This window comes from Mycteria americana, chromosome 10 (assembly GCF_035582795.1).
Source record: "Mycteria americana isolate JAX WOST 10 ecotype Jacksonville Zoo and Gardens chromosome 10, USCA_MyAme_1.0, whole genome shotgun sequence".
NCBI classification, from domain to species: Eukaryota; Metazoa; Chordata; class Aves; order Ciconiiformes; family Ciconiidae; genus Mycteria; species Mycteria americana.
In genome coordinates, this window is record NC_134374.1 from 4,473,282 (window position 1) to 4,484,758 (window position 11,477).

Genomic DNA, 11,477 nt, shown 5'->3' on the forward strand with positions numbered 1-11,477 from the left:
AGCCCCCTCAAGGAAAGCACTCGTCAGCAGCACAGATCGCGCTGCTGTTTCAAGCCCGCGGTGAGCCTGCGCGGGGTAGTTTTCCCTGTACGGAGACGACAGAACCATGGCTGCAGCCTAGGCCCCAGGCCGGCAGGAGATGGCCGTCGCCCGCCATCCCCCCGCGCCCTCAGCCCCGGCCCGGCTCGGCGCGGCGCCCACCGCCCGCAGCTAGGCCGCGACAGCCCCACGGTTGCTATGGAGACGGCGGCGCGCGGCCCTGCCCCCTGCGCATGCGCCTGCCCCTCCGGCGGGCTTCCGGCAGACCGGAAGCTTCGGTAGAGCGGGGCGCTGAGGGGGCGGTGGCGGCGATGGAGCGCTACGGCGAGGCGGCGTTGAACGCGGTCCCCGTGCCCGACTTCAGGCAGTAAGTTCCGGGCAGGGGAGGGGAAGGGCCTGGCGACGGGGAGGGCGGGAGGGACAGGCACCCCTGCGGGCTGACAGGGCCTGGCGGTGGGCCGCAGTCTCTCTGGGGGAAGGGGTGTCTGCTAGGCCGTGGCGGGCAGGGATCGCTCCCGGTACCGCCAGGCCGGGGCGGCGGTGGGGGGATGCATCCCCCGGGAGGCACCTGGTGAAGAGTATCTGCCCATCCCGCGCCGTTGGCGAGACAGGGGGAGCGGCAGCTCGGGCCAGGAGGAGGCGGAGGGGGTGGAGGAGGCCCTGGCTTTGCCTTGGCCATGCTGCGTAGCCCTGGGCAACCCCGAAACTCGAGCGTGGAGGCTGGTCTGCAGTTAAAAGCTCCGTGTTAGGGCTGAGGTTATACACGAATATTTGTTTTTGCTGCGTAGAGAAGTGATGAAAATATGTCAGTGTAAGAAAAGTGTTTGTCAACAGTGGAGTTTTTAACTTTACTAATAAGCTGGAGGTCATCTTATTCTTCTATGGGTAGGTGTTAAATAGAGAATAGCTTCTAATTTCCATAGGGAAAATTTGAATGGGGTTGTGCTTTCCACCCTGACAGACCTTGAGTCAAACTCTAGTGAAGGAAAAGATTCTGAATGTCTTTTTTTTAAGTTACTTAATATGCTACCTAAGTGTATGGCAGTACATGGTCAGCAAAAAGTGCTGTTGGCTTTAGTGTAAAAGCTGTGTGTGGCTGCAGATCACTGTCTTTTGATGACTGTCAGAGGATGAGATTATTTTTTTTCCCCACTTCCACTTATTTTTCCAAAGAAATGTCAAGGGCAAAATGTGATTTCAAACAATATACTATGGCACAAATACGTCTTGATAAAACATTTTGAAACCACTTATACAAAAATTGCTGTGGAGGTCCCTGGGAGTTTTAAGAATTATGTATCCCTGACTTGAATTGGTTTTTATGCATGTTTGTGTTTTAGAGCCTTAAGGACACATGCCATTGAATCTGGTAGTCTTTGAAAGTCAGAAGGGTATTGCTTGGCTTACATGTTTACTTCAGCATAAAATAATGTAGTCAGCCAAGCAGAGTGAGTGAAAACTGGTGGAAGGACACACAAAACCAGGCTGTATGTGGTGTTTTGTAGATACAAAACTGTTCTAGCAGATCAAGTTCAGGGAGACCTTACCAAGTACATAATCCTTCACTGTGATTCTCTTGCTCAAGGTCTTCTAGGTTTAAGTCTGTGAAGGCAAAAAAGTTACTAATGTTTTGGTGTATTAGCTCCATGTTGTGATTATTGCTACAGTTATTCCAACTTTCTCAGTGGAAATTGAGAACTTATTTTAAATAGAGGAACAATACCTAATAAAGAGGAACTTCACTTCCAGTAGTAAGCTGTTAAAGTCATTCTGCGTACTTCCCTCTGTATCCTAGCCTGTAGGATTTGTCATTTTCCTAGACTTGTAGTTATTTTTTCAAAAAAAAGAGGGAACTTGGCAAGTTTTAATGCAGAATACTGTCATATGAGAAGTGTATGTATAACTAATATTAGATATTTAATAATTATGTAATAACACACTGATAAACATATTAATGTAAACCCCCTATGTTGTTAATGTTTGCAAAGCAGTAACAGGGAAAAATCTAAAGACTGTTTTTAATCTTTTTTGTGAGCTTTGACTGGCAGAATCATTACATCATTTTGAATACTGTGATTTTTCTATTGCAGCCAACAAATGCAAACTCCAAGTCTTTACCTCTTCCAAATGATATGCGTACTCAATTCTTGAAAAGTAATTGGCTTCTGTTTGGGACGAGTTCTTGTCCTGTTCCAGGCATATATATTGTGACTTCTTCTGTGTGTAACTTTTCTTATTTGTTTCAGAAATGAGGGTTCATTAACATCAACTTTAAGAACACTTCTATTCTTCACAGCTCTAATGATCACATTACCTGTTGGGCTATATTTTTCATCAAAGGCTTATATATTTGAAGGTAATTCTGTTTCTGCCAATTAGTGTTACTATTACAAAAAAGAGGAAAAGGACAATCCTCTAATAGCATCTTTGTTCTCCTTCCTGCTTTGAATATTTGTTTCCTTATGCAGACTAAAGGCCTTGTAATGTCTAATTAGAACAGAAAAGTGTATAAATGGTCGATGCATCCTTCCCTGTATTGTAGTCTGCAATCTAATATTTGCTGTTTGTTATACAACGGTTTATATAGTATACAGGTGCATCGTTCCCCTTACCTAAAGGGTATCTAACACCACCCTGCGGCAAACTTTTATCAGAATCATCAGGGATATGTTTCCTGCAGGTGTTGCAAACTAATTGTGTATTCAAGACAGAATAATGTTGTTTACTGGGTTTATTTTTTTGCTTTTTAAAACATACCTGCATTTGTAAATGTAAATCAGTTAAGTCATATACTCAGTTTCAGATATTGAATGTGGTTGCTTTTAGAGCTTTCTTTTAATTTAGAAAAAAAAAAAAGAAGAGAAATTTTAGCTGTTTTTTGGAGCAGTTCTGTCAAAATGCTAACAGCCATGTTCTAGCCTTGATTCTGCAAGACTTTAATACTTTTCTTGTAGTATTAGGAAGTTATCTCCTTCAAAAGCGGGGAGGAGGGAGGGAGAAAGCAGCTGCTTTTAAGAGCAGTTTGTGAATAAATAACTGAGTTCCAAGATGATTCTCCTGTGGAGTGTACTGCTGTATGTAGTTCTGAAGGCTGAAGCTGAAAGCTTGTTAAGTAACTTTCGAGATCCTTTTTAGCACGTGTGGGGTTGTTTTGTTTTGTTTTGTTTTTTTACCTGAGATGTAGCAAGCTGAGCCTTAACTTTGCTGCGTCAGTTAATGGCAAGATCTGTCAGCACTGATAGGATTGTGTTTGTGTTTCGAGGGTGGTATTTTTGGTGTGGTGTGATGTGTGCTTTTTGTTTGGTTGGTTTTTGGGTTTTGTTTTTTTTTTATGAATGAAGAGAAATTATATTTTGGCATCTGGTCTTCTGATATTTGAAGGTTTATTTTATGTGAGATGCATTCATGTATCTTTACTGGTGAGGAATTATTGTTTTACAGTCTAAATATGGAAGGTAGAAGTCCTCTAAATTTAATTGTTGTTCTTCTGGTGGCAAATAAATTATATAATTATCTCCCTACCCTACAAAGACAGTTACACTTGTCAAAAAAGGATGTTGAGGTTTATTTGGTGCTGGAAGATAGTAACAGAAAAAGTGAATGTTATAGAACTCTAAGCTGTTGACTTCAAAACCGAGGTATTAACTTAAATATTGAATAATTGCAGTGTTGTGTTATTCCAGAAATAGTTTCAAGGTCTGTAATTATCATGGTGAATTCTTTCCTATGAATCTTTCTGAGCTCAGTCTTTTGATACAGGAGTAAATGTAACTTTGGTCTTTAGGAAGAATTGCAATTTGTTATTTCGGTGTTCCTAATAACTAATATTCTTTACTTTCTTTATTTTCTCAGGTACCTTAGGGATGTCCGACAGAGACAGCTATTTTTATGCTGCCATAGTTGCTGTAGTTACTGTTCACGTGGTACTTGCTCTCTTTGTATATGTAGCTTGGAACGAAGGTTCTCGACAGTGGCGGGAAGGCAAACAGGACTAGAAAGAAGATCATCGTCATCTGATACCTACGGACTGTAAATCAAACTTTTGTGAGCTGAAGGAAAAGCATTCTTAAAAATGTATAATACACATGTACAAATATGAGGCTAATGCCTCAACTCTGGTTAGAATAAGACTTGTACTCATCTTGAATGTGTACCGGTGTTTTCTCTAATGCTGAATGAAGTTGTTCTTTAGCCAGCCTCTACTAGGTCGAGCTGAGGAGGTCTTCACCTGGAATTAGAATGAAATAATTATATATTTTTGAAAAAATCCTGTAGTTATTTTTGCCATTCCTAGTATTTTTCTGGCTTGCTCTGAAAATAATATTGGCATGAAGCAAGCATTACACTTTCGAGTAATTAAATTGCTAGTTAAAAAAGCTACATTACTCACTATCCAACTACAGTGGAAAAGATGGGATTTCATTTTGCTGTGGGTAGTTTCCTGATTTATGGCTGTTGTGGTTTAACCCCAGCCGGCAAACTAAGCCCCACACAGCCACTCGCTCGCTCCCCCCTGGGGAGATGGGGGAGAGAATCAGAAGAGTAAAAGTGAGAAAACTCATGGGTTGAGATAAAGGCAGTTTAACAGGTAAAGCAGAAGCCATGCATGCAAGCAAATCAAGGAATTCATTCACTCATTCCCATGGGCAGGCAGGTGTTCGGCCATCTCCAGGAAAGCAGGGCTCCATCACGCCTAACGGTGACTTGGGAAGAGAAAACACTGTAACCCCGAATGTCCCCCCTTCCTTCTTCTTCCCCAGCTTTATATGCTGAGCATGATGTCATATGGTGTGGAATGTCCCTGTGGTCAGTTGGGATCAGCTGTCCCAGCTGTGTCCCCTCCCAGCTTCTTGTGCTCCCCCAGCCTCCTCGCTGGTGGGGTGGGGTGAGAAGAGAAAAGGCCTTGACCCTGTGTAAGCACTGCTCAGCAGGAACGAAAACATCCCTGTGCTATCAACACTGTTTCCAGCACAAATCCAAAACACGGCCCCATACTAGCTACTGTGAAGAAAATTAACTCTGCCCCAGCCAAAACCAGCTCAGTGGGACAGACATAAATAATATATTTCTGAGTTTAGAAGTAACTGCAAAAATAGAATTGTTTAGAAACTCCGGTGATGTCTTTCTAATGTGAAATACAAAGGTTTTTTTGTTTTCAAATGTGGTTTTTTTATTACAGTGTAAAATTCAATCTTTAATTTCCTTTTGGGAGGATTGTTGTACTACTGCATTGCTCATCTTTCCACTCCTCTACAGTTAATCTTGATGATGCAAAGGAAAGGGCATAGCATATTTTTAATATGTCTTTACATTCATGTATCTCCTTGATAATTGCTAAAAGATGTAGTTGGATTTCCTGTGGTAAAGTACTATCAGTGACAGCTATAAGCCTCTCTAATGGCTAGTAGAGGAATGAGCAAGAGAAAACAAGCTGTAGCCATCTGCAAATGTTGTTCTTTATGAAGCAGCACACAAGAGTGATCACATGGAAAATTTGCTGCTTTTTATGAATATTAACTTGTACACTGTGAAAAGATACAATATGTTGATTGTTTTCTTTTTTCCTTGGTTGTGTGTAGAAATTTTCTGTAGTCAAACCACACTGAGGTTTTTGTATTGTAGGATAACCTGAATTTCATTTCACTGTTGTGCTGTTGTTAGCAAGCTTTTTAGTCTGTAGATAAAACACTTTTCCTAAGGTTCCAGCAATGCATAGAACTTTCCTAACACTGCTGTTAAGCTGTTGTTCTTGAGGTAGTTCCATTAATTTGAGTTTTCCAGTTTGTTGTATCAGTTGAGCATTTTCTGGAAGTGTTTTGCTTAATACAGGGCTTGGAATGGTTTTGGTGCTTGGTAAAACTTACCCATAAATGAGACAAAAATCAGTTATCCATGCCCAGTGGCTTGAGGAATGTCTTCCCAGGTCTCATTCCTCTCATCTCCACCCTGGTCCAAGGTGTGCACAAGCATATACACCATGTCACACTAATGCAAATCAATTTGTACATTTTGTTTCTGAAACGTTAACTTTTCTCATCCAGAAGCCCATTGTCAGGTTGCTGCCAGCAAACTGGAGAACGGTCTCATTGCACTTGAAATACAAATTTAGGTTGTACATTGGCATATTGGCTTCCTGTTCTCCAGTATATGAACTGTACATTGTAGAACAAATCCTGCCTTTTAATAAAGAACTACCCTGCAATACAACATTCAGTAAACAAGCACTTGTGCTGAACAGTTTTTGAATAATCTCTTCAATACCGCTCATGTATAGCACAGCTTACAACAAATAGACCAACTATAGCACTGTTCAGTAACTTTTTTTTTTTTCTTACTCCATCTGTAGTGGAGAATAAATGGGAACATAGCTGTTGTGCTTTAATAGCTAGGTCTTGTGCTATATCTATTTTATGTTTCACATACCAGAATCCCTAGACACTAAGTTAATTTCCTAGGAATAACAGGGAAATAATTGCTTATTATAATTGTTTAGTTACAAAAATCTGGAAAGTTTGACCTGTGCTGTAAGTATAGGCACTAGAATGTCTCAGTAGTTGGGGGTAACAAGCTGAGCATTAATCCATCCATTGGAAGAGCTCCTTTGAAGATAATGCTTTGATCCGCAATGTTCTCCTTGAGAAAAGAGGCAACGCGTGAGTCTGTGTTGTAACAGCTATGTACTGGCTTTTATGTTGCCTGTGCTTGGGAGCTGGAACAACCACGTGGGTAAATGGTGCAATGAAAACAGCTGAGCGGTGGAATTACACCATGACTAGGGAGCTTGCAGAACAGGAACTGCAGCCATACAGTTCCTGTATGGACTATATACCCTACTGGGACTCCTCTTGTGCCTTACCAATACTAAGATGTATTGTATTTCAGGAGCTTTGTTGTGGTCTCTTTAGATTGCACGTTTCCTTTCATGTATCTGATGTTCCTGTTAATGTCAACGGCTACTTCTCATGTCAATTTTTTAATTGTTTAATGGCCATTGTAATTCCTTTAGAGTTTAAATAATACTGTACTGTATTGGGTTTGCGTGGCAAGGTTTTGGTAGTGGAGGGGGCTACAGGGGTGGCTTCTGTGAGAAGATGCCAGAAGCTTCCCCCATGTCCGATGGAGCCAATGCCAGCCGGCTCCAAGACAGACCGGCCGCTGGCCAAGGCCGAGCCCATCAGTGACGGTGGTAGTGCCTCTGGGATAACGTATTTAAGAAGGGGAAAAAACTGCTGCACAACAGCAGCCGGAGAGAGGAGTGAGAGTGTGTGAGAGGAACAGCTCTGCAGACACCAAGGGCAGTGAAGAAGGAGGGGGAGGAGGTGCTCCAGGTGCCGGAGCAGAGATTCCCCTGCAGCCCCTGGTGAAGACCATGGTGAGGCAGGCTGTCCCCCTGCAGCCCATGGAGGTCCATGGTGGAGCAGATACCCACCTGCAGCCCCTGGAGGTTAGTGGTGGAGCAGTCTGTTTCCCCCAGTGGTGGGGACCCACGCTGGAGCAGTCTGTTCCTGAAGGACTGCACCCCGTAGAAGGGACCCACTCTGGAGCAGTTTGTGAAGAACTGCAGCCTGGGGGAAGGACTCGTGTTGGAGAAGTTTGTGGAGAACTGTCTCCTGTGGGAGGGACCCCATGCTGGAGGAGGGGAAGAGTGAGGAGGAAGGAGCAGCAGAGACAATGTGTGATGAACTGGCCGCAACCCCCATTCCCTGTCCCCCTGCACTGCTGGGGGGAGGAGGTGGAGAAAATCAGGAGTGAAGTTGAGCCTGGGAAGCAGGGAGGGGTGGGGGGAAGGTGTTTTAAGATTTAGTTTTTATTACTCATTACCCTACTCTTTTGGTAATAAATTGGTAATAATTTATTTGGTAATTGGTAATTAATTGGTAGTTTATTAGTAATAAATTAATTTCCCCAAGTCGAGTCTGTTTTGCCCGTGACGGTGACTGGCGAGTGATCTCCCTGTCCCTACGTCAACCCACGAGCCTTTCGTTGTATGTTCACCCCCTGTCCAGCTGAGGAGGGGGGTGACAGAGCGGCTTGGTGGGCACCTGGCGTCCAGCCGGGGTCAACCCGCCACATGTACAAATACGGAAAACTGGTAAAAGTTGTGGAGAGATCAATATACTTGTTGCTTTGGTTTTTATTTTCTATAAAATGGTGATGTAAAATTTTTAATGGTGTAGTACTTTAAAGTGGTACTGTAAGTTTGTTCATTTTATTACTAGGAATGGATTTGAGACAACTGTTGTTAAAAAGACAAAATTGGGCAAACTTGGTTTGCATAAGCCATTCAGCACTTCAAAATTGCCTCTCTGTTAGTGCTCCATGGTGTGTTTGTATAGGTTGACAATTAGGCAGTTTGGCTAAAGTGAGCAATTGTATCTAGCAGTGAGCAAATACCTTGAGACTGAGGTTGTAGCAGAAACTTTCTGGAATGTTTTCCAAGACTATAAATAGCAAAGGCAGTGGGGGGAATTGAGAAGTGGAAAATCAGTGACTTCTCAAAATTAGTTTAGTTTTCTTCTTCTGTGCTTCTTATCACCTCTGTTTCTTTTAAATGCCTGCAGAACATTGTGGTGGGTACCAACCTATGAAAGTCTGCCGGGGTTCAGCTTTGGTTTGTGGTTAGGGATGCCAGACTTAATTCATCTGTTAACTGCCAGCACCCAGGAGGAAGTCTCCAGAGAAAATGGTGATGTTGGTGATCATGTTGTTAATGGGAATTGTTTGTCATACCCTAACATTGATTAATGTACGTGAACTTTAAACAGTCTTTACGGTATATTTGAAACAAATCAAAATACTGCCTACCTGGTTTTTGCTATGTAAGAGAGGGCCTAGTAATAACTCTCACTTAACATTAAAAAACAAACAAAAAAACCCACAAAAAACCAAAGCAACCAACCACCCAAAACCCCAGCCTCCGTAATTTTCACAGCGATGGTTGTTGGACACTGTCAAACTGAAAGATAAAATTTTGCCACGCTGCTAATGCAGGATGGCAAACTAGAGGGCAGGCTTTTCTACCTGATTCCCGTGGCGGGAGAGGGGAAGTTGTGGTGCACGCTGAAAAATGATGTTCTCAGTGCGTTGGTGAACAGTAAAATGTTTGATGTTACTGCAATTTTGATGGGTTTTAGACTGCTGCACGGTTATTGTAGCTAAATAAACTGTGCTTGGGCTTCTGATAGCCCACACAACTGGACAGGGTGCGCTCAAAGCCTCCAGGCAGGAGTGGTGTTGGTAACAGTTCAGACGAGTAAGAGATGGGAAAGGCGAAGGCCCTTCAAATAGCGAACTAAGCTACACGTGTATTATTACACACTAACATAATATGGGTACGACTGAAATTTAGGTAGGCTGCAGCCCATGGGACAAGGGGAGGAAGGGGTCCCGTGAAGCAAGGAGTGACTTGGGGAGGTGGGCTGGAGATGGGGTGGGGTGAGAACTGGAATGTGCTGGCACAGCTTGGCATATGATGGCTGAGACACCATATGTTTTTGTTCAGAAGTGTTTATTCCGCTGTTCTCCAGGGGATTATGCAGAGCCATTGATCTGAAATATTAAATGTAAACCGTACAAAATAGCAAGCCAATTCCATTTTTCACTTCCAATTACAGTTGTTCATAGGTTGACAGCTTTGCAGTGTGTGATCTGGGGCGCATTTGTTCAGCTTTGTCTTGTACAAACTACCGTTGTTACTGCCTCTGAGTCATCTCGTAGGGCAGGGTCAGGCCCTTGGAGTCTAAATATTTCTTTAAAAATACCAAAGGGCAACTGCCACTCTAATGTTTCATTAGCTCTAATCAATTGTCAGTTTAAGGGAGACACACAAGCTTCTTGTTTCAAGTTCATAGGAAACAGTGCTTGCTGTTTCCCTGCAAGGGGAGGCTCTCTTGTGCTTGAATGGGGCTTGCAAGAAGGAAATACTGTGTAGTTTGGGGCCCCCAGCCATTCTCTTCTCTGAAGCCGTGCTGATGTCTGAATTTCTGAGACGGTGGGATACAGCTTGAGTCTCTTTGTCAGGAGGACTGAGTCACAGTGTTGTGTAACAATGCTGAGGTGTACTTTAAGACGGAGGTAAACTCTTGGGTCTTGAGTGCTGTTTGAACCTAAAATGGTAAGAAAAAGTATGGGGGAAGTGAATGGGGGTTTCTGTAGAAAGCAGGGTTTTTAGGTGCTGGTCTCCCAGTTTGCATTCCAAAATGGAGAGAGACCCAATGATGTCCTGTTTCTGAAGGCAGGGATACTGACTGGGAAGCTTTGTGGTGAAGGGTGGCCAGGGAGAAGAGCTTGGAAAGCCGAGTCGTTAACTTGGTGACTCTCCAGCCAAATGCCTGGGACTGAGTTTTCTTGGTGCTGGTTTGCTGTCACGTTTCACAGCCCTCTGTCCTACTGCCTTTGGATGGCGCGTTCTTGCCGAGACGGTTCCCCGTGGGTGCCCGGTGTTTCTAGCAGCGATCAGGTGCTTACTTGCAACTGTGCTTTTACAATAGTGCAAACTTCTCATAGGCCTGGAAAAAAGCTGTTGATGCTTATAGTTGGCACATGACACAGTGTGGTTTAATAGTTTTAGTGTAAATGGCCCAGGGCTTAGGCACGGGGAGAGGGGGGTGTTATTAATTAAAACTGTTTTTAATTGAAGGATGATTTATGACTGAGAGTAACAGCAGTCAAAGAACAAAAGCTGCTGTGGGTGTGGGCACATGCTGCAGACACCACTGAGGAGCTGTATAATGCCTTTGCAGTTTTTCATCCTCAAGATGCGGAGTTTCTCTTAACTTGCTTGACTCATTAATGCGGCTCTGCTGATGTTGGAGATCAACTGGAAGTACCAAAGTTTAGCTCCACAGCTGGAATGCTTCACACAGCTCATTTCAAGGGAATGAGTCTTTGATGTGTAGGTGGTGGTGTGTCCGATAGAGAAGACAGAAGAACCCACTTTGCTCTCAAACCTTAACGCGGTTTGAGCCCTTTCCTAGAACAATTCCTATAGAATTAGCAAGCATGGGATGATTCTTAATTTGAAGCACTATGATAGAGCAGTTTCCTTTAGAAGCATGTGTTATGCCTTCAATACAGCGGTTTTTTTCTCCCAGAGTAAAGTATGCCCTCGCCAAAAAACCTAAACCAAAGGTGATTATGATGATTTGGGTGTTTGAACTGTTTTGATGGCTGGCTGTGTTAGGTGCAGCTAGCTGTGTTTAAATGTGGAGTGGCTGTAGCTCATCATCTGCAGGTTTAGCCCAACATCCCTGAGACTTGCTGGGTGGGTATCAAATTCTGTGTGCCATGTGTTTAATAGGAGGGTCCTCTGTTTGCCTTAACGCTTAGTGGCTTCAACAGGGTTATTAGAAATAATCTTGAATAGCAGCTGTTTCACAGCTCCCAGTTTTACTAAGTGAAAACTGGATCTTTTATATTTGGTTTTTATATTTGAAATA

At 43.3% G+C, this 11,477-nt stretch overlaps 1 protein-coding gene across 1 annotated transcript; it reads left to right on the plus strand.

Annotated features, from left to right (window-relative positions):
- The first annotated feature begins 269 nt into the window (after positions 1-269).
- Positions 270-7,674, plus strand: VMA21 (vacuolar ATPase assembly factor VMA21). Its single transcript, XM_075513146.1, has 3 exons — positions 270-406; positions 2,286-2,395; positions 3,892-7,674. The coding sequence occupies exons 1-3, from the start codon at positions 273-275 to the stop codon at positions 4,032-4,034; spliced, it is 387 nt and encodes a 128-aa protein (XP_075369261.1). The 5' UTR covers positions 270-272; the 3' UTR covers positions 4,035-7,674.
- Positions 7,675-11,477: the final 3,803 nt, after the last annotated feature.